The sequence below is a fragment of the Mobula hypostoma genome, chromosome 11, assembly GCF_963921235.1.
Source record: "Mobula hypostoma chromosome 11, sMobHyp1.1, whole genome shotgun sequence".
Lineage (NCBI taxonomy): Eukaryota > Metazoa > Chordata > Chondrichthyes > Myliobatiformes > Myliobatidae > Mobula > Mobula hypostoma.
Window position 1 is genome coordinate 99,083,388 of NC_086107.1, and position 23,032 is coordinate 99,106,419.

The 23,032-nt window shown below is 46.0% G+C and overlaps 1 protein-coding gene across 3 annotated transcripts in view; it reads right to left on the reverse strand.

Moving 5' to 3' along the window:
- Positions 1-23,032, reverse strand: part of LOC134354378 (GTP-binding protein Rhes-like) — a 53,697-nt gene that overhangs the window by 15,989 nt on the left and 14,676 nt on the right. For 2 of the 3 annotated variants that reach the window (XM_063063352.1, XM_063063350.1), the window contains exon 2: positions 3,159-3,433. In XM_063063352.1, the coding sequence (XP_062919422.1) occupies positions 3,159-3,432 (274 nt within the window). In that variant the 5' untranslated portion in view covers position 3,433. Of the gene's footprint in view, positions 1-3,158; positions 3,438-23,032 lie in introns of all 3 variants that reach the window. The other variant, XM_063063351.1, reaches the window with a different exon arrangement.

The window sequence follows — 23,032 nt, forward strand, 5'->3', positions numbered from 1 at the left end:
GCGATCGAGGTTCAGTCTTGACCTTGGGTTACGTTACACACACTTCACCGCAGCAGTTTCCGGGGAAACTGTCCACCAATGCAGCTCAAAGGTCAAAGTAAATTTATTACCAGAGAATGCATACGTCACCTTGAGATTCATTTGATTGCAGGGACTTAAAAGAAAAGAGAAAAATGCAATAGATTTTGCAAATAGGATCATCAGGTATATTTAAAGTGGAGGTTGATTAATCAGGGCATCGAAGGTTATGGCGAGAAGGCAGGAAAATGGGGATAAGTTAGCTATCATGGAATGGTGGAGCAGACTCGATGGGCTGAATGGCCTAATTCTGCTCCTATGTCTGACTGTGGTCAAATCATACCCATAAACAAACAAACAAGTCAGTAAATACTGACAACATGAGCTGCGGAGTGGCTGAGAGGGAGTCCGCAGGTTGTAGAGTCTCTTCAGCACTGGGGTGGGAGAGGTTACCCACGCTGGTTCAGGAGCCTGATGGTCGTAGGGCAGTAACCGTTCCTGAACCTGGTGGTGTGGAACCCAAGGCTGTACCTCCTGCCCAATGGTAATAGTGAGAAGAGAGCACGGGCTGGAGGGTGGTGAGGGGGTCCTTGTGGCTTTCTTGTTGCAGCGCTCCTCGTAAATGTGCCCGGGGTGGGGAAGGCTTTGCCTGTGACAGGCTGGAAAGGATTCACCACTTTCTGTAGTCTTTTCCATTTACGGACATTGCTGTTCCTGTACCAGCCCATGATGCAGCCAGCCAAGCACAGCTTCCATCTCCCTTGTGTGATAAGATGGATTCTTGGCCTCACAATCTACCTCAAATGTATTTGATGATTCTACTGTACAGCGGTTCCCAAGGTTGTCATAGCCGGGGGTGGCAGTGGGGATAAGCTCCCACCGATTATAAAGTGCTCCAAATGGCATGCGTCTCTAACATCCTCTGACAACCAAATCCAACTCTTGACCTTCACATGTGGCTAATCTACTAGGCCCGGTGGAACTGTTTCTACTGACAAGGGAAGGGTCAAAGGCGGACCACTTCAACCTCAAACCCAGTTGTTTCGGGCTGGTGGGGCTCGTCAGCCCGCCTGGGAGAAGGAAAACTCTGATTTTAAACCTCTGCTGCCTTGTGGCCATACCCACCCACGGGGAAGGCCTAGGGAGTAAACCCCGAGGAAGAAATCCGGAGCCGGGGTCCCTAAGGCAGTTTGATGTTGTTTACAGCTTCACTCTGGAAGCGACGACACTGGTGCCAAGCTGTATTGGTGCTTGCCCTTCCCTTGGACTACGTCAGTGACGTGGAGGGGGTGAACCTGCAGCATGGACAACAGCCGGTTCTTCAAATCTTCCCGCCCAGGCTTACGCCCTGGAGAGGACACAGTCCACCAGAGGCGCAAACACACAATCCCCAGGGATCGATGGCTGCCTACTAACTGTACAACTTTCTGGGGCAGAGAATTCCAGAGATTCCCCCATGCGCTGAGAGAAAGCCCTCCTTCCAGAAGGCTCCAGGACCACTTCTACCCCTCTGGTTGCCAGCCTGCTGAACCGACCACCAGCCCCGGCCTGAAACGCCGACTGTTTACTCTTTTCCATAGATACTGCCAGGCCTGCTGAGCTCCTCCAACATTTCGTGTGCGTGGCTCTCGCTTGATACGTTGGACTCTCTACCTCATTATGATTTTGCACTTTATCGTCCACTTTCTCTGTATCTTTACCACTTTATTCTGTGTTGTTATTGTTTTACCTTGTTCTACCTCAATTGCACTGTGTAATGATCTGATCTGTATGAACAGCCTGCAAGACAAGCGTTTCACTGTACAGTATCTCCGTACCTGTGGCAATAATAAACCATCTCCAACACCAATAAAAGAGGTTTTTTTTTTCTGTGCACAGGAGCAACCTTACTCATTTTCACAGTTTCACAAGTCAGGAAGTGGTTCTGAGAATTAGGTTAAGCAAGATGAGTGTGTTGGGTCGTTGTCAATTATCACTGTGTAATTACTGTAGAATGCGTGGTCCAGAACGTTTCTGAGAGCAGTTCTCAGCTGGGAAGGGCGAAAGTCCACGATTTACGAAGGAGCTCAGAGTAAGCTGAGGAAAGGTGACTGAAGGGTCCCGGTGGGTGCGCCCTGGCTCCTACACCAACGCGCAGTCCTACCATGGCCTCTGATTGCTGGAACAGCGAGAGCCGTGAAGTGTGAGAGCTGAGGGGTGGAATGCCGTTGGTTGCTTGGGAATGTAATTCTAGTGTCTGTGTCAGCCTTCGGCGGGGGGGGGGGCGCGGGATTCCTGCAGGACACAGGGGTGGCTATCAATAACAAGATGATAACTGAGAGACTTGTTAATAAACAAACTGTAGTAGTTATTCTCAGTGAGAGCTAACAGAAAACACAATATATCCTGGTTAATACGAATTCACGAGTGGAATACATCACAGCAGCAGTGGTGAGCGGGGGGGTAGGGGGTGGGTGGGGAGAGAATACAGCTGAGTGGGTAGTCCAGGCTGTGACCCCTCCAGGGTTGAGCACCTTGTCTGGGACGTCTGGGGGCCCAGCCTCACCCTCGCTGTAACAGCCGCTGATGTTGACCGTACTGATCCCCCCCACCCCCAAGATCTCTCCACCACGATCCAGCTGGGGCAGGTCTCAGTGGCCTGAGTTCATTCGCACACGTCCAGTCCTTGCCAGCACAGTAACAGCAGTGTCTCTCCCTCCCACCCTCCAACTGGATATCTGCCATCGTCCCTGCCAACTGCTGTACTACCCTCTCTGCCTATCCCTCCCTCCATCTCCACTTGATCCCCTCTGTTTGCTCTCTCTCTCATTCTCTCTCTCTTTCTCTCTCTCTTTCTCTCTGTCACTCCCTCTTTCCTTCTCTCTTTCTCTCTCCACTATACTAATTCCCTTTTTTTAATTGCATCCATCAGACTCTGCCCCCTCTCTCTCCCCTAAACTCCCTGCTCTTTTTCACCAACATGCTCTATCTATCCTGTCCCTCTTTCCTCTAATAAGTTCCTTTCCGTCTTCATTTCCTCTTTCTACCTCTTAACCTCTCTTTCTCTCCTTCCGTTTCCTCCCTCCTTTCCCGCCGCTTGCTCCTCCCTCCCTGCTGTCTCCGCGGTCGCTCCCAGCCCCGCACCCCCCGCCCAGACCCACCTGTCAGGATGGACAGCCTCCTCATGGCAGGGAAGGGGTGGTTGCCGGAGGTGTCGAGGATGTCCAGCTGATAGATGTCACCCCGGATGTTGTAAACCTTGCGGTGGAAGTCTTCGATAGTGGGAGTGTAGAGCTCCTCGAACCTGCTGTTGAGGAAGCGCGACACTATGCACGACTTCCCCACTTTGGAGGCGCCCAAGATCACCATCCTGTAGGAGTTCTTGGCTGGGACGTTGAGCATGGCAGGAGTCGAGTGGAAAGGCTTCGTCATCATCCTACCTGGGAAAGAGAGGTTTCCATTTAGATGGACGTTACTGAGGCCCTTTGAAGTTCAAAGTACACGTATTATCGAAGTGTGTGTACTACATACAACCTTAAGTTTCGTCTCCTTGCAGGCAGCCACAAAACAAGGAAACATAATAGAACCCATTTAAACAGGACCGTCAAACACCCAGTGTGCAGGAAAAGATCGTGCAAACAATAAAATCACATTCAGATCTGAAGTTCACGAAAGTGAGTCCACAGCCACAAAGCCAGTCATCACTGCAGCCGGTCCAGGAGCCTGTTAGTTGCAGGCCACAGCCTCAGTTCAGCACAGAGACAAGTAAACCTCAGGGAGCAGTGAGCTGAACACCAGCCCTGACACCCTGACCTTTTCAATCTGGCCCAGTGCTTAAATCGGCCAAGCCTTGGGTTGTTCCTCACTCTCAGATCTGGGACCTCCTGGTCTGTTATGCTCTCAGGCCTGGGCCCCGCAGCCTCGATTCAAGAGGACAGGCCGATCCATTTTTAGACAATGTATTTTAAACCCCTCTGTACCCAGTGTGATGTTACAACGAGAGCCCAATCACAGAGAATCCAGCCTCACATTTGAGCCCGTCCAGATGCAGATGCGGTTGCCCCAGTGATCTGCCTGGACAGGTGCAGGTCCTGGAGACCTCTCTTTCCAACTCCGGCCCCTTTCCGTCCCAGGAGAGAGGCTGTAGGAAGGGCAGAGGCCCAGTTCACCCACAGCACCCTGTACTTGGATCACACAATGTGAGCAGGTAGGAGGGAGGGAAAGAGAGAGGAAGAAGAGAAAAGAGGGAGTTTAGAAGAATGAAGGAAGGGGGATCTCAGTGAAACCTACCAGATACTGAAAGGCCTAGACAGAGTGGACACAAAGAGGATGTTTCAAATAGTGGGAGAGTCTAGGACCAAAGGCACAGAATTGAAGGACATCCCTTCAGACAGAGATGAGGAGAAATTTCTTTAGCTAGAGGGTGGTGAATCTGTGGAATTCATTGCCACAGACGGCTGTGGAGGCCAAGTCATTGGGTATATTTAAAGCGCAATTTGATAGGTCCTTGATTAGTCAGGGTGTCAGGAAGAAGTCAGAAAATTAGGGTTGTTTTGTTTTGTAACTTCAATATATTAAACTAATTCAAAGGAAGACAGGGGACACCAGGAATGCAGATCTAGCTTCCAGTTTACTTTATGTAAGGTGTGCGCATCTCAGGTTGTAGCGTGATGGCTTATGCAATTCAGGTAATAATTACATATAATTATTTAAATGAACGAGAATGCTTAATCAGCCAATATATATATATATACAAGATTGTTATTCCTCTCTGCGGCAACTTTGCCATTTCGTTAGCATTTGTTGTTTTTTTTTTACGAGGCCGAGTTGCTAGCTGGACACTCTTCTCAGCATGGATGGAAAGCATGCAGGGAGCCGGCTGGATTCGAACCCGGGACTGCTTGCCTCGAAGTCCGACACAGATGCCATTACACCACTGGCTGGTGCATACAGAAGAATACTCAAATATTAAATACAAAACATTGAAAGAGAAAATAAATCAGCCATGATCAAGTGGTTGAGCAGACTCGATGGGCCAAATGGCCTAATTCTGCTCCTATGTCTTATGGTCTAGTGGTCAATGGCAGACTAGTTACAAAAGGATCATCAATGCCATGCAAAAGTTAGTCTCATTGCGCTGTCCTCACCTCACAGCCTGAGAGTCCTTGCCTTTCAGATGGTAATTGAGCTCTCTTTTGAATACTGCCGTTGAATTTTCCTCCACCTGCACCTTGGCAGAGTGTGCAGGAGTCTGACCACTTGCCGTATAGAGAACGCCTCTCCTCAAATCACTTTCAGTTCTTTTGTCATTCCCCTGCCGTCTCCTCCCAGCACTGTAAAACCTACATCAACGGCAATAGTTTCTATTTGTTCTTCCTGTATCCTTCATGATTCCCCTTATTGCCCTTTATTCCAAGCAGAACAATCCCAGTTTCCCAATCCTGAGCCTCTTGTCCTTGGAATCAGCTTCATAAATCTTTTCTGCCCCTTCGTCAAAGCCGTCACAACCTTCCTAAAGCGCAGCCCATTGGGCTCCTGTTTCTGCTGAACCATTGTTCCAGAAAGGTTCCTTGCGACTTCCTTGTTCTTTACACCTCTGTCGCTAAACCTCAGGATTCTTACAATATTTGTCAACTTGTCCTGCCACTTCCAGTGAAATCAGCACATCAGCCCTGACCCCTCACCTGCGGTCCTTTCAGAACCGCGTCCGCTAGTTGGTCTGGGCTCCTCTCATTAAAATAGATAGAGATCTCTCACCAAATAGATAGATAGAAAGGTACTCGATTGATCCCAAAGGAAACTAAGTGTCACAGTAGCATTACAAGTGCACAGATGTACAAATATATAAATAATAAAAATAAGTTACCTCAAACAACCTAACAGGAGGGAGTCATCACTTTCCCGGCTATAGGGTGACTCATGATAGAGCCTAATGGCCGAGGGTAAGAATGACCTCATGTCGCGCTCTTTGGAGCAGTGCAGTCGTCTTACACAGAGAAGTTAACAATGAAAGACAGTTACATTAGAGTGATTAGTAAAGAGAGAGAGGAGGAGGGGGGAAAGAGGTAGGGAAGAGAGAAGGGGAGAAGGAAGGGCAGAGGGAAGAGGGAGAGGGGGAGGGAGAGAGATTGGCTGATAAAGGGATCTTTGCAAGCCTTTTTTTGAGGCACAATATACTTCAGCTCATTGTCTCTCTGGATAGACACTATAACCACAAGCAATTTAGGTAATGATTTCTCAAAGCCACATATCCAGAACTGCAGATGTGCCAAGTAGACGGAAACATGAGAAAACAAAGAATGTCAAAACTGTGGTGAGTGTATCTGAGTGAAGGGAAGTTTGAGGCCAAGCACTTTTGACCGAAAGGGACTTTATTCAGAGTTGCTGCTCAATGGGGAGGTGATGTAAAGAAAGGCAACAAGCAAAGTGCTGGAAGAACTCAACAGGTCAGTCAGCATCTGTGGAGGGACATGGGCAGTCAACGTTTCTGGATTCCACATAATATGTCTCAATATGAACTGTCAACTGTCCATTTCCCTCTGCAGATGCTGCCTGACCTGTTGAGTTCTTCCAGCATTTTGTTGTTTGATCCAGATTCTGGCACCCAGTCCCAGTGCAAGAGGCTGAGCTGGGCTGCTTCAAGTACAAAAACAGTTAAAAAATATCACGGAAAGACAGAGAAAATGAAATGTCCGATGGAATTAATTCAAGAGTGAAATGCAACTGATACTGGTAGATAGCAGATGGCTGCAGGAAGAGGTCAGTCACCTGGTTAGGTGGACAAACTAGTAGCTAATGGAAATTTATGACTGTGTAGGGTGATGCATGTGGGGAGGGTTTGTCAAGGCAACAAAATACACGGTAAAAGGCAGAATAGTGTGAAGCTTGCAGGAAGATTGGGATCTGCTGATGTTAGCAAGGCAGCTGGGTAAGGTGGTTGAGAAGGTATAATTTAAAACTTGGAGCTGGGTCTTTCGGGAATAAAATTAGCAGACCTCACTGTTGTGGGGTCTGTGCTCTCTGTAAATGGCCAGTCGATTACTCAACTTCAGATCTGGGACTCAGACTTTTGTTCAGTGAATGATCTTGATTTATAAAAGGGTGAAACCGGGGGTAGATGACAGATCACACACACAGTCTCCTTGAATGGAGGAACGGATGTGAGGACAGTTTCCAGTCTCACCGCAAGCTCGCAGAGTTAAATAGATCACAGCTCCTGGTTATACACTGCAACAAAAACCTGAATTTTGGTAACAGCAATAACATATTCAAATGCTTCAAGGTGCTCCCAGGGTGATCATCAGAGGAATAAGGTCATATCTGTCCCACACCCTCACAGTCCCAAAATTTCCTTTAAGCTGGTGCATTTTAGATCATCAGAATCTCATTGCTCCTGACTTCTATTTCTCAAGTCATCTTTTTAAAATCAGTTAAGTTAAAACTGATTCCCTCATTATCATACATGCCCGTAGAAACCATTCCAACTGGCATCAAAGTTAACAACCTGATTTTGAACACCGGCATCAAATTTCCCCTCAGCCTTCCCCCCAATGCTACTGTGAGGAGAACATCTCCAGCTTCATTCTTTAAGTAACTAATGTTGTCCACACAGCTAACGCACATCTCCTTCGCTCCCTCACTGAAATCAATGACAGCTATTCTTAGGTGTGATATAGTCAGCTAAGGTTTAACCAGCGATTTGTAACTATTTAGTAGGGTCCTTTTTTAATTTCCATTCCTTGTTTCAGAAAGACAAGGAATCTGCATGCAGTTATTTTTTTTTAAATAGCTCTACCATTTTCCTTTCAAAATGAATCATTCCCATTTCTTTGCGTTGCATTTCACTCACTGCTGTTATCCTATTTCACTAATTGGTCTGTGAACTCAAGGTCGCAGAATGTGTGTGTGTGGGGGTGTGTGTGTGTGTGTGTGTGTGTGTGTGTGTGTGTGTGTGTGTGTGTGGAGGGGGGAGGAGAGCTGATGGTCACACTGTCGATCTTCTCATTGTGACCTGCACTACTGATCCTGGAGCAACGGGCTTGCGTCCAACTGTGGCACCAAGGGTGACACTAATCCAAGGGGGATTCCAGCAGCATGATGACCAAATGGTCCATGACCACATTCTTCTCTGGAGGCCTCAGTTCCAATCTCAGCTCTCATATTTGGCAGGGGCCCTGTGGTGTAATGGTTAGCAGCCCGGACTCTGAATCCAAAACTCCAACTTGAAATCTCAGAGGAATCTCACCCTTCCTGCTCTTCTGACATTTAGTGACGATGGGACCTTGGGCAGTGTCAAAGGGATAGGGATATTTAAGCCAGGCACATAGACAAAAGGAAAGTGGAGGCTTTGTGGGAGGAAAGGCTGAGATTGATCTTGGAGTAAATTGAAAGTTTGGCCTATAATAAAGGCCTATAATATGCTGTAGTAGTCCTTGTTTTATGTTCTAACCCATGATTGGCTGTTTACTGAAAATATATGAAGGTGTAACTGGCAGAGTTGGTGAGGGAGAACCGGTAGATGTGATTTATTTAGATTTTCAGAACTGTTTTGGTAACGTCTGACACAGGGTTGGTCAAGAAGGTTGGAGAAATGCAGTCGAGGATTGGTTAATGGACAGAAAACAAACATTGGGAATAAAAAGGATCTTTAAAGAACACATTTTGTTACAATCTATATCAATGGTTCAGCTGAGCAGACCGTCTGAGGTATTTCCAACTTTGATGCAGTGATACAAATTCACTGATGACACAACTAGTATTGGCTGAATCTCAGATGGCGACAAGGAGGCGTACAGGACGGAGACAGATCAGCTGATTGAGTGGAGTCACATCAACAACCTTGCACTCAACATCAGCAAGACCAAGGAAATAATTGTGGAATTCTGGAAGGAGAAGTCAGGAGAACAAAAAGTAGTGGATACGGCCCAGTCCATCACAGGAAAACCCTCCCTACTTTTGGGCACATCTACCTGGAGTGCTGTCACAGGAAAGCAGCATCCTTCATCAAGGATTCCCACCACCCAGCTCATGCCTTCTTCTCGCTGATGCCATCAGGAGCCTCAGGCCCTGCACTACCAGGTTCAGTAACAATTATTACCCCCTCAGCCATCAGGCTCTTGAACCAAAGGGCATAACTTCACTCAACTTCACTTGTCCCATCACTGAAATGTTCCCATTACCTATGGACTCAGTTTCAATGACTCTTCAGGCCACGTTCTCAATGTTTATTGTTTTTTATTTATTTAACTTTATTAATATCATTTATTTTTTCCGTCTTTTTGTGTTTGCAGGTTGTTATGTTCTGCATACTGGTTGTTTGCCGGCCCTGTTGGGTGTAGTCTTTCATCGATTCTACTCTGTTTCTTGTATATACTGTGATTGCCCATGGGAAAATGAATCTCAGGGGTGCATGTGTATAAATAAATTTATTTTAACTTTGAATTTTGAACCAGTTGTCACTGAGGGGATTAGCAGTGGAAAGGTGAGTAGCTTTAAGTTCCTGGGCATTAACATCTCAGGGGATCTATCCTGGGCCCGCCATATTGATGCATTCATGAAGGCTTGCCAGCAGCTATACTTTATTAAGAGTTTGAGGTTTGGTACGTCACTCGCAAAGTTCTACAGGTGTGCCATGGAGAACATTCTGACTGGCCGCATCTCCACCTAGTATGGAGATTGGAAGAGACTGCAGAGGGTTAAAGTCTCAGGTAGCTCCATCGCCAGCACAACCCTCCCCTCCACCGAGGACGTCTTCGAAAAGCAGTGCCTCAAGAAATTGCCATCCATCGTTAGTCACCCTCACCATTAGGACGTGGCCTTTTCTCATTGCTACCATGAGGGAGAAGGTACAGGAGCCTGAAGATGCACACAGGAACAGCTTCTTCCCCTCCGCCGTCAGATTTCTGAATGATCCATGAACCCATGAACACTACCTCACTATTCCTCTTTTGCAATATTTATTTATTTTAACTTTACATTTTGTAACTTATAGGTAATTTTTGTGCAGCGCTCTGCTGCCACAAAGTAGTTACTTCCACAGTTTAGGTGAATGATAATAAACCCGATTCTGATTTGATTCTGATCTGAGATGAAGATGAGAATGCAGGTGGTGATGAAGATGAGAAGAGCATCCCAGAGGATACAGACAGCCGAGTTAATCGGCAACAACATGGCAGATAATTTCAATGTGGGACAATGTGAGATTACCCACTTTAATCCTCCAAGAGGACCATGATCTTGTCTTAGGGTTTGGAGGCTTGCTTGCCTCAGTGACCTGGAGACCTATGCTGGCTGGGGTCAGGGCCTTGTGCTCTGGCTGTTCGTAGGGTTCCCCATGCCAAATAGGTCAAAGGGTAGAGGCCAGACTAAAAGTGGTCCACCAGTCCTCCAGGTTCGGGGGTTCAGCTCTAGGCTAACAACCCTGACTAGTAAAACAAAATTGTTACGGAAACAGCTATGAAGAGGCTGAGGGGAGATCTGACAGAAGTTTATAAGATTATGAGAGTCATAGACAGGGAGTATCTCTTTTTCCCTAGGGTTGAGATGTCTAATACCAGAGGGTATACGTTTAAGGTGAGGGGGTTAAGTTCAAAGAAGACGTGAGAGGCAAGTTTTTTTTTTACTCAGAATGGCGGTTGCCTGGAACGAGCTGCCCAGGGTGGTGGTAAAGGCAGGAATATTGCAGACTTTTAAGAGACGTTTTGATAGGCACACGAATGTAAGGAAAATGGAAGGATAAGGACATCGTGTAGGCAGAGGGGGTTAGTTTAGTTGGCCATTTGATTACTAATTTAATTGGCTCAGCACAACATTGTGGGCCGAATGGCCTGTTCTTGTACTGTTCTATGTTCCATGTGAGAAGGCAGAGATTTAATACAAATTTGAGGGGGCATTTTGTTTACACAAAGGCTGGCATGGATGTTGAATGAGCTACCAGGGGAAGTGATTCAGGCAGATACGATAACAATGTTTAGAAGACAATGGGACAAATATATGGATAGTAGAGGGTTCGATGGAAATGGACCAAAGGCTGGCAAGTGGGACGAGATTGCATGGGGTATCTTGGTCGGTATGGACCAGATGGCAAAAGGGCCTGTTTCAGTGCCGTATAACTCTGCTCAAGTTTTCTATAACTCTGCTAAAGTTTTCTTTGTGTCCTTTCTTGTTGCCGATTGGAGGTTTGGGGTTCCAGGTGGGCAAGATGTTGGGTTTTTGTGCGAGGGAGGGGTCCAATGTTCTTGTTGGTTTTCTGTGTAGGCAATCTTGTGTGGAAGAAGGGAGCTGGGGGTTTGATGTTGTCACTTTTTTTGCAAGGAGGGGTTAGGGCTTGGGGTTTTTAGTGTTCTGACCACCGTCTTCTAGGTGTTTGATCTGTTGGTTTTTCTGCAAGAGAGGGGTTGGAGGGTTTGGGGTTTAGTGTTCCAGCTGTTGTTTTCTGTTTGGGCGATTTGTTAGATTTTTTGTGCGGGGGTTAATGTCTTTTCTTTCAATGGCTACCATGTTTTTCTGTATTTCATGGCTATCTGGAGAAGACGAATATCAGAGTTATATCGTACATGCATAATTTGGCAATAAAATTAACCTCTGAACCTAGAAGTTGTTCTCTAGCCCATAGTTATCCCATTCTGTAAGTTTCAGTGCTCTAAAGAAATCAATAGGCAGATCTGCTGCCGTAGACTGACTGTGGCCTGTCCCCAAATCTTGCTTTTGCATCCAGCGTGCTCCCAGCACGCTCTTCCTTTGAGAGGCCAGGTCTCAGGACCTCAGTGTGTGCAATGCAGCACCGAGCAATGCAATGACTCTCCCTGGGGCCTCGTTCTCAGAGTGAGCTTAATGACCCATGAGGCCCTGTCCCTAGACTCCTCAGCTGCCATTGACCTTGAATGTCTTTGATAAGTCTCGCGGGACCCGAGTGCAGTGAGGTACAAAACCAGAGAAGTCTCCAAGTTCAGGGAGAGAGAACGGCAAATTTCACCTTGTCTGGAATTTTGCTTTGTGGACTATGGGAAGGGAAGGAATTGGCAGAGATGGAGGTACATATGGTCTTAATTTTAGTGACAAACAATTTTTAGCACTGTAATATTTTAATCATGACAACATTTTCCCACACTGCTCATGGTCAGGCCCTACTTTAATAAAGTTATGATTCATTCTTGTGACGAGTGTTGGTACTTTGTGGCTTTCTGCTGCTGCTGGAGAACTTCTGGTGGTGCCTGTGTGGCAGATATCAGATCTCCACGAGGGTGAGACTGAGATGTCCACACCTCTGTGGCAGCTGACACTCTGAAACGGTCTGCACTGCGTTAAGGGAGTACTGCAAAACCCTTAGCGGAGGAGAGCAGGCACATGCCTCCCACGCCACCTTCTCGCCCCCATGGAAGGTTGGAGATGGCCTCCGCACCATTCCCCGTCATCTTCAGTTGGAAGCGTTGGCCTGATGAAAGCTCGGTGCCCCAGATTTGTGTCCTCCGGGGCAGCACCGCCAGCTAGCCACTCCCTGGGAAGACCTCCCACACCAGCTCCCCCTTGGCTCCGGCCACAAGAATGGCACCTTGCTCAGCCTGGACGAATCGGGGCAGCCTGATAGTGCGGCGGCTGGCGCAACAGTGCCGTCAATCAGGGTTCGATTCCCGCTATGGTCTGTCAGGAGTTTGTACAGTCCACCTCCCAGTGACCATGTGGGTCTGCTCCGCTTTCCTCCCACATTCCAAAGACATACCGATTAAACCTGAAGGCGGAGCTGAGTAATGGTGGCGCTAAACGGCGACTCCTTTGCCTGCATCTTCGGAAACAGCTCTATTTCTATCTTCAATATCACTTTTTCCCCCTTTCAAGGTTCTTTTGAAGACCCCGACCTAGGGTTACAGTCTGACTCCGGTTCTTTGCGGGAATGGGACCCGCTCTCAGGGCCTCACGACCGGCCGCTTTTTGATATCCCAAGGACGCGCCCGGAAGACTAGCATGACTTCAGGGTGCCGTATTTTTCGTGGCTCTGCAGGCAGGCGGATTCAAGGCCAGTGCCGCCGCCGCTGATTGATGCGTTGCGGGAGAATAAGGAAAATCGGAAGCAGCATGTTTGCTACTGGCTGTGTGCCCAAAGATACAGAGCTCGGAAAAAGTAACGCAACAGACTTTTAACACCATAAATCGGCAAGTTGTTTTGTCATGTCTCCCCTCTCGCTGTGAAACGGGGACACCTCTTTTTCCTTTAGTAAGGAGAGAGAGAGCCTGTGGTATGTCAAATACCAGCTGAACGACTAGTCTTTGGGGTACTGCAAGTCTGTGTCTCTATTGATGCTTTGATGCACGCTTTCACATTTGATGGAGGGCGCCAATGTTTTTTTTTGCTGGTGAGGGGGTCATTGCCTTGCTGCTGCTTGTGCGTGGGTGGGAGGAGTTGGGGGGGTCTTTGGGGTTCTAACATTTAACTGTCATTCATCCTTTGGGGCACTCCTCTGTTTTCGGAGATGTTTGCAAAGAAAAAACTTTCAGGCTGTATATTGTATACATTTCTCTGACATTAAATGTACCTATTGAAACGATCGTCGTGAGCATGCTACGTTGGCACTGGAAATATAGCGACACTTGAGGGGGTGCCCCCAACACCTCAATTGTTGACACAAATGACACCTTTCGCTCGATGTTTCGATGTAGATTTGACAAATAAAGCTAATGTAATCCTTTATTTTTCTTTTAAGTTGGTCCAAAGAGCCTTTGGCCGTGCTGAACCACCGTCCAAGCTAAGCTTGACAAGTCTTGTGAGGTGACAGTGCTCCACTGCCCTGGGATTTTTGAATAATTGGCTGGGGAAAATGCTAGAGTAAAAGGAAGAGGAGGACCTTCTGAGATGTGTAAAGGAGAGCCTACTTCAGGGTTGTAGGATATGATTCTGAGGAATGGTGCAGTCCATCAACCCTGGAAGAACACGACTAGACCCAGGGCCATTTGCAACATATGGTTTGGATTCACTGTGGAGGCTAATGGGTAAACATCTGCAGTAGAACTTCAAACTAGGGGAGGACTAACATCAATAGGTTAGGAAAGGTCCTGGCCAGGAACAAATAGAACCACTTTCTGGAATACGGGAGGAGTCACAGGAGCCTGAAGGCACACACTCAACATTTTAGGATAAACTTCTTCTCCTCTGCCATCAGATTTCCGAATGGATAATGACCCCATGTACACTACCTCACTATTTGTTTTTTTTTCTCTTTTTCTGGCTCTCACTTTGCACTAGTTATTTTCAAATTTTAGGGGCAAGGTGTAACACCTGCTTAACCCCTCCCTGATCGGGATCACGTGAAGCCATGGGAGAAGGTGGTGGACGGTCGTATGAGCAGCCGGTGCCCATCACAAATCTGGGTTATATGACCATTCACACCAGGCAGACAATCTCTGAAGAGAATTGATAACAGCTGGGGCCACCCGTCTTGTAAAGACACTGCCCAGAAGGCGGCAAATGGCAGTCCACTTCCGTAGAAAAATTTGCCAAGAACAATCATGGTCATTGAAAGACCATGATCGCCCAGATCATATGTCACGGCCCATAATGATGATATCATATGACATGGCACATAATGATGGTGTCATACAACATGGCCGATATTGATGATAATGTGTCTATATAGATGGCATCATTGTAATTTATAGTTTTTTATTACTATGTATTACAATGTACTGTTGCCACAGAACAACAAATTTCATGACATATGCCATGATGTTATACTTGATTCTGATTCTAAATGTGGTAAAGACTCATTAGATAGCCCAGAGATGCCCTGTTACTCATTCTACATTTTCTATGTTTCTTTTATGCTATGTGTTTCCTTTCTTAATAAGGAGACCAAAATGGCACACGTTACTCCGGGTCCGATCCTATCAAGATCCCTGGAATGGTAGGACTATCTTACACGGATCAGATTATGGCAAGTAGACTTGTGTTCCCCAGAGTCGAGAAGAATGGGAGAGGATTCCTGAAAGGTAAAACATTCCGGTAAGACTAGATGGACTGCCTTCCTTGGCAGGGGATATTAGAATGAGAGGTTGTGGTTTAGAAGTTCAATCTAAATTTATCATCAAAGGATGGTGTACGTCATCTTATCTTCCCTTGAGATTCAAAACAATAGGTAGGTCATTTAAAGTCAGAGAAATGTATACAATATACATCCTGAAATTCTTCAGGAAGCAGGGCAAGGACTAAGGTAGGGTAAAATATGTTTACCACAAGGATGGTGGATCTATATAACCCCTCACTACCGATGTCTGTGGAGGAATATCATTTAAGACAGATGGAGATGGATTTCTAGACATAACGTTTATGGGGAGGGAGCAGGAATTATTGGGATGGATATTCAGCCATGACCTTGCTGAATGGCAGCCTGGGGTTGTAGGCTGAACTAGCCTACTCCTGCTGTTCTCTAGGTTTCTGAGAGAGAGGGTAAAGACAGACTGATAGTTAATGTAAAGAGGATTGCAAAAACAGACTTGTCAATAGCAAATGGGTCAGCACAGATTGGGAATAAAGATGATTTGTGCTTGGAGCCAAAAGGCAGCAGTGGAATGCGAAGAGAGCATTCGTTTAGCCTTCCCTTTATTCTCACTTCTCTCTCCAGCAACACCCCCCAGCTTACCATAAACAGTCTAATTCTCAGTTATTCGTCACCCATGCCCAACGCACAATATCTTTTCTTTCTCTTTGATCATCTTCTCCACTCATTCGTCTTCAGTGAAATAACAACACTGGTGAAGTCTGAGTGGGAGAGGAGGCCAATAGAGATCGTGGAAGTGAAAACTGAGGAGGTGGAAGCTGAAAGGCTGGTAACACTTCAACATCTGGTTCAGCTGGGATGTGGCCCGTGTTTCTAAGGGCGATGGGCGAAGTCTGTGATAGGGTGGACATATAGCAAGGCCTCACGGAGTCTGCCACATAAGTTCCAGCCAGTCAAATTAACCAAAAAGGTAAATATTAACATGAGAAATTTAAACTAATAAGAGTGGCAACATACACTTGTTTAAGGCACATTGCTAGAATTTTGTGATGAGGTAAAACAATAATTAATGAAAGGAACAAGGACGTTACGGGTACCTTACCGTGCAAATGTTTTAGGCAGATATATATAGCTAGGGTACCTAAGACTTCTGCGCAGTACTGTAGTAGTTTTATGTATTGCATTGTACTGCTGCCACAAAAAAAAAGCAAATTTCATGACATGTGAGTGATGATAATTGGGATACAGAGAGAGATGATGAGAATTAAACTAAGGAAATTGGGGTGCAGGAATTCACATTAAAAGGGTTGCTGGGCATGGGTATTTTATAGGATATGGTGGATAAACGGGGATAGGGTACTAGGATAGCCAAAGATGGGAGGATAAAGTGTAGGTTAGGGTATGTGTGTGTGTGTGTGTGTGTGTGTGTGATTGGGTGAAGGGATTTAGAATGTAAGTCTATTGCACACTCTGGAGCAGAAGGTGGCGGTAATGCACCATTAAGCTGGGTGCCAACCGTTGTAAAACAAGACGGAGAGAGAGAGAGAGAGAGAGTGATGATAAACCTGATTCTGATATGGGTCTCTATTGTGGACTGAGAGTGGGAAGGGGGCAGGGAGAGGGGAATCATGGTTGGGAAAAGGGAAACGGGCAGGAAGCACCAGAGAGACATTCTGTAATGATTAATAACCCAATTGTTTGGAATCAAATGACCTTGCCTGGTGTCTCAGGGTGTGCCTGCATCCACGCCATCCCCCACCCTGGCACTCCTTCCCTGCCACCTGTCCCACACCTCTCCCACAGCGCTCCACTCTCACCATTCCCCACATCCTGTGCTCCTGCCAGATTTACAAACTCGCTCTCCTCTCAACACTGACAAATACAGAACTGTGCCAGAGTCTTAGGCACCCTAGCTGTATATACAACACAGAAATCTGATCAGCAAAACGGAAGTCCATGAAATTAGAGTGAGTGAAAACCTGGACAGGAAATTGGCTTAAGGACAGAGAGTGGTGCTGATTAGAGTTTTTCGGACTGCTGACCACTAAGCAGTTGTGTTGGGTTGGGGTCTATGGTTTCCTGCCTAGTACTTGGATGTAGAAGGCAAAATTTCTAAACTTGTGGCACATCCAAAACTTGGAACTGTGGTAAAGATGGTAAGAGGTTAAAGAGGAATTGAGGCTGGCTGGATGGGAAGTCGGAAGGCAGAGGAAGCTTAATAAAACAAAGTGTAAAGAGGTCAACCATTGAGTACATCTACACAAAACGCTGTCGTAAGAAAGCAGCGTCCACCATCAAAGATTCTCACCACCCAGGCCATGCTCTTTTCTCACTGCTGCCATCACATGGAAGGTACAAATACCTCAGGACCCACACCACCAGGTTCAAGAACAGTTTCTACCCCTCAACCATCTTGAGCAAAAGAGGATAACTGCATTCATCTATTGGGATGTACCCATAACCAATGATCTCACTTTAAGGACTCTTTATCCTGTTATTTCATGCTCTCATTATTTATCGCTATTTATTTATATTTGCATTTGCACAGTTTGATGTCTTCTGCACTCTGGTTGATCTTTCATTGATCCTGTTTACAGTTACTATTACACAGAAAAAAAAATAGGTGCAGGAGTAGGCCATTCGGCCCTTCGAGCCTGCACCGCCATTTATTATGATCATGGCTGATCATCCAACTCAGAACCCAGCCTTCCCTCCATACCCCCTGACCCCTGTAGCCACAAGGGCCATATCTAACTTCCTTTTAAACATAGCTAATGAACTGGCCTCAACAGTTTGCTGTGGCAGAGAATTCCACAGATTCACCACTCTCTGTGTGAAGAAGTTTTTCCTAATCTCGGTCCTAAAAGGCTTCCCCTCTATCCTCAAACTGTGACCCCTCGTTCTGGACCTCCCCAACATCGGGAACAATCTTCCTGCATCCAGCCTGTCCAATCCCTTTAGGATCTTATACGTTTCAATCAGATCCCCCCCTCAATCTTCTAAATTCCAACGAGTACAAGCCCAGTTCATCCAGTCTTTCTTCATATGAAAGACCTGCCATCCCAGGAATCAATCTGGTGAACCTTCTTTGTACTCCCTCTATGGAAAGATGTCTTTCCTCAGATTAGGGGACGAAAACTGCACACAATACTCCAGGTGTGGTCTCACCAAGGCCTTGTACAACTGCAGTAGTACCTCCCTGCTCCTGTACTCGAATCCTCTCGCTATAAATGCCAGCATACCGTTCGCCTTTTTCACCGCCTGCTGTACCTGCATGCCCACTTTCAATGACTGGTGTATAATGACACCCAGGTCTCGTTGCACCTCCCCTTTTCCTAATCGGCCACCATTCAGATAATAATCTGTTTTCCTATTTTTGCCACCAAAGTGGATAACTTCACATTTATCCACATTAAATTGCATCTGCCATGAGTTTGCCCACTCACCCAACCTATCCAAGTCACCCTGCATCCTCTTAGCATCCTCCTCACTGCTAACACTGCCACCCAGCTTCGTGTCATCCGCAAACTTGGAGATGCTGCATTTAATTCCCTCATCCAAGTCATTAATATATATTGTAAACAACTGGGGTCCCAGCACTGAGCCTTGCGGTACCCCACTAGTCACCGCCTGCCATTCTGAAAAGGTCCCGTTTATTCCCACTCTTTGCTTCCTGTCTGCTAACCACTTCTCCACCCACACCAATACCTTACCCCCAATACCGTGTGCTTTAAGTTTGCACACTAATCTCCTGTGTGGGACCTTGTCAAAAGCCTTTTGAAAATCCAAATATACCACATCCACTGGTTCTCCCCTATCCACTCTACTAGTTACATCCTCAAAAAATTCTATGAGATTCGTCAGACATGATTTTCCTTTCACAAATCCATGCTGACTTTGTCCGATGATTTCACCGCTTTCCAAATGTGCTGTTATCACATCTTTGATAACTGACTCCAGCAGTTTCCCCACCACCGACGTTAGGCTAACCGGCCTATAATTCCCCGGTTTCTCTCTCCCTCCTTTTTTAAAAAGTGGGGTTACATTAGCCACCCTCCAATCCTCAGGAACTAGTCCAGAATCTAACGAGTTTTGAAAAATTATCACTAATGCATCCACTATTTCTTGGGCTACTTCCTTAAGCACTCTGGGATGCAGACCATCTGGCCCTGGGGATTTATCTGCCTTCAATCCCTTCAATTTACCTAACACCACTTCCCTACTAACATGTATTTCGCTCAGTTCCTCCATCTCACTGGACCCTCTGTCCCCTACTATTTCTGGAAGATTATTTATGTCCTCCTTAGTGAAGACAGAACCAAAGTAATTATTCAATTGGTCTGCCATGTCCTTGCTCCCCATAATCAATTCACCTGTTTCTGTTTGCAGGGGACCTACATTTGTCTCTATCAGTCTTTTCCTTTTTACATATCTATAAAAGCTTTTACAGTCCGTTTTTATGTTCTCTGCCAGTTTTCTCTCATAATCTTTTTTCCCCTTCCTAATTAAGCCCTTTGTCCTCCTCTGCTGAACTCTGAATTTCTCCCATATTCTATAGGTTTGCTGAGTATGCCCGTAGGAAAATGAATCTCAGGGTTGTATGTGATGACATGTATGTACTCTGATAATAAAATTTACTTTGAACTTTGGCAAACAAAACAAAGATGATACGGGCTAAATGGCAGAACTCCACCCAGTGTGCAGGAACAGGTGGATCTGGATATACTTGGGTTTAGATTGTTGAGAGGGCAGAGTATATTGAGGGAGTGCTTAGTCAATCAAATGAGATCCTGAGATTGATAACTAGGAGCAGAGGAGTTATTTCAAACCCTCAAACAACAATGGCTATGCCACCATCTGGAGTCTGGTGTCCACTTCTATCTATAGCATTTTAGGAAGGTTGCCAAGGTTCCAGATTCAAAGTACGTTTATTATCAAACTAAGGATGCAGTAAACAACCCTGAGATTTGTCTTCCCACAGACAGTCACAAAACAAAGAAGAACAATGGAAGCAGATTGTTCAGAGAAACCAGCATCAAATCAGTATGGCCCGGGTCTGAGATCGTATCGAACCAGTCAGCATCCATGACCATCTGAGTACCTCTTCCATTTCATAATCATCTCCAAAGGTCATATCACTATGAGCCCCACTCATTTCCTACAAGCATTCTCTGACAAATCTAACATCAAAACCCCCTCCCCATAACATACAAAAATATAGTGCGAAGGGCAGCAAAAAAATGAATGAAAATGCAGACTACAAAACACAGAATCAAAAGGCATATTTCGGTTCAGTTCAGCTCAGAGTTCCTTATCTGCAGGCTGGCCCGATTCAAAAATTGCCCAAAATTAGTAACAAAAAAAGAGTGACCAAAACTAGAACACATCATAAACCTGAGAGTCCAAACCATGTCGAACAAGCCTTGCTATGACACGAATGTAGCAAACTTTTCAGGGATGATGGCTACAAGGAGAAGCTTGGGTTGAGTAACAAAGATAAGATCTGGCAGAGATGAATATCATTGTTGGCTTATGGAAAGAAACCGGATGGAAACTGTTTCCAGTATCAATGGTTCAAGGACCAGGGGCATCAATTTAAAGTAAAACTAACACAGAGAGATTCTTTTTTTATTGAATGCAGAAAATGAGATCCAGAATTTGCAGATGATGGCATAATGGAAACTGAATTGGTGTCTTCAAAAGGGACTTGAGAGAAAATAATTTTCAGGCAAGTAGGAAAGTGGGCCAGCTGAGATTGCTTGACTTGGTGCTGGCAGAGTCTTGATGGGCTGAACGGCCTCTTCCCATGCCACAATAGTTCAGAGGCACTATGTAACTCAGCAGTCGTCGGAGGGGAACCATGCCACAGAATGTAATGTCAACAGGCAGTGGCTGAGGTTCCAAACCGACTCCACTTTATTTTGCCTGGCATTCTGATATGGGTTCTGCTGATAGCAGCTCACATCAACAGTCGTTGCCTGACCTCGTGGTGAGAAATTAATGTGTTCCAATGAACTCCGGCTAAAGACTTCCCACAAGTCCCCCGGTGTCTGCTGCAAAATCTATTTCACCATCCTTCCATGAACCTTTGATCTTCCTTTGTCCAAAGCAGCTCCATCCCACGGCTCAGTCCGTCTCCCACGGCATTTTTAAAAGTTCTGTCCTTAGCCCAAAACGATCTCCAAAAGCACTGTCATGGCCAGGAAGAACAAACTAATCAACTATGAATTTTACTAGCGTCAGTCTACTGTAAGGCTTTGCCTACCCTAGTACTCCCACTCAATGATCCCCCAGTGACTACATCAGGGGGCGCTGTAGGTGGCTCTGGACACTGACAGTGAGCCGCTGGAGCCCAGAAGCTCAGCTTTGGTCTAATTCTCTCATTAACGGTGGACAGTGCCTAGGTTCTCCTAGCCAACAAGGCCTTTAAAGATTAAAGACTAGCTCTAAAAGTTTAGCTTTATTCGTCACTTCTACGTCAATTGAAACACAGTGAAATGCATCGTGTGCGTCAATTGTGCTGGGCAGCCCACAAATGTCGCCACACCTCAATCTAGCATGCCCAAAAATCGCTAGACTTGGAATGTGGGAGGAAACCACAGCACCTGGAGAAAACCTACACAGCCGTGGGGAGAACGTACCGACTCCTGACAGACAGTGGCGGGAATTGAGCCCTGCCCTGTGATGCTGGCACTGTAATAACCTTACACAAACCGCCACGTTACCATTCTGTCCATGATAGACACACTACAGCTGGAAGAGCTGTAGGAGGTGGAACCATAAATGTTGAGATATCAGCCAGCCCATGATCTCCCAAAAGCACTGTCTCCACCCCAGAGTGTCAGCCTGCTCAAAGCCAAAGGAAATTGTGCAGAAGATGCAGAGAGTCTGCAGAGAGATATAAATAGGTTAAGTGAGTGGGCAAGGGTCTGGCAGATGGAGTACAATACTGGTAAATGTGAGATTATCCAATTTGGAAGGAAAAATGGAAGAGCAGATTATTATTTAAATGGTAAAAAATTGCATCATGTTGCTGTGCAGAGGGGCTTGGGAGTGCTTGTGCATGAATTGCAAAGGGTTGGTTTGCAGGTGCAGCAGGCTATCAAGAAGCCAAATGGAATGTTGGCCTTCATTGCTAGAGGGATTGAATTTAAGAGCAGGGAGGTTATGCTGCAACTGTACAAGGTACTGGTGAGGCCATATCTGGAGTGCTGCGTGCAGTTCTGGTCTCCTTACTTGAGGAAGGATATACCAGCTTTGGAGGTGGTGCAGAAGAGCTTCACCAAGTTGATTCCAGAGTTGAGGGGGTTAGACTATGAGAAGAGATTGATCGTCTAGGACTGTACTTGCTGCTGGAATACAGAAAAATGAGAGATCTTATAGAAACATATAAAATTATGCAAGGGATAGATAAGATGGAGGCAGGAGAGTTGTTTCCACTGGTAGGTGAGACTAGGGGACATAGCCTCAAGATTTGGGGGAGTAGATTTAGGATGGAGATGAGGAGAAATTGCTTCTCCCAGAGAGTGGTGAATCTGTGGAATTCTCTGCCCAATGAAGCAGTGGAGGCTTCCTCAGTAAATATATTTAAGACAAGGTTGGATAGATTTTTGCATAGTAGGGGAATTAAGGGTTATGGGGAAAAGGCAGGTAGGTGGAGATGAGTCCATGGCCAGATCAGCCATGATCTTATTGAATAGTGGAGCAGGCTCGACGGGCCAGATGGTCTACTCCTGCTCCTATTATTATGTTCTTATGAAATACTCATCCTGAGTTATAGCAACACAAGCCAAAGTCATTCAATGCAAGCTAAAAGATTCACTAATCATAAACACAAGAGATTCTCCGGAAGCTGGAAATTTTGAACAACACACACAAAATGTTGGAGGAACTCAGCAAGTGAGGAAGCATCTATGGAGGGGAATAAATAGTTGAAATTTCAGGTCAATATCCTTCATAAGGACCCAAAGAACGATCTCGTCCTAAAGCGCTGACTGTTTATTCACTACCTTAAATGCTGCCTGACTTGTTATCTATGTTGCTATCTA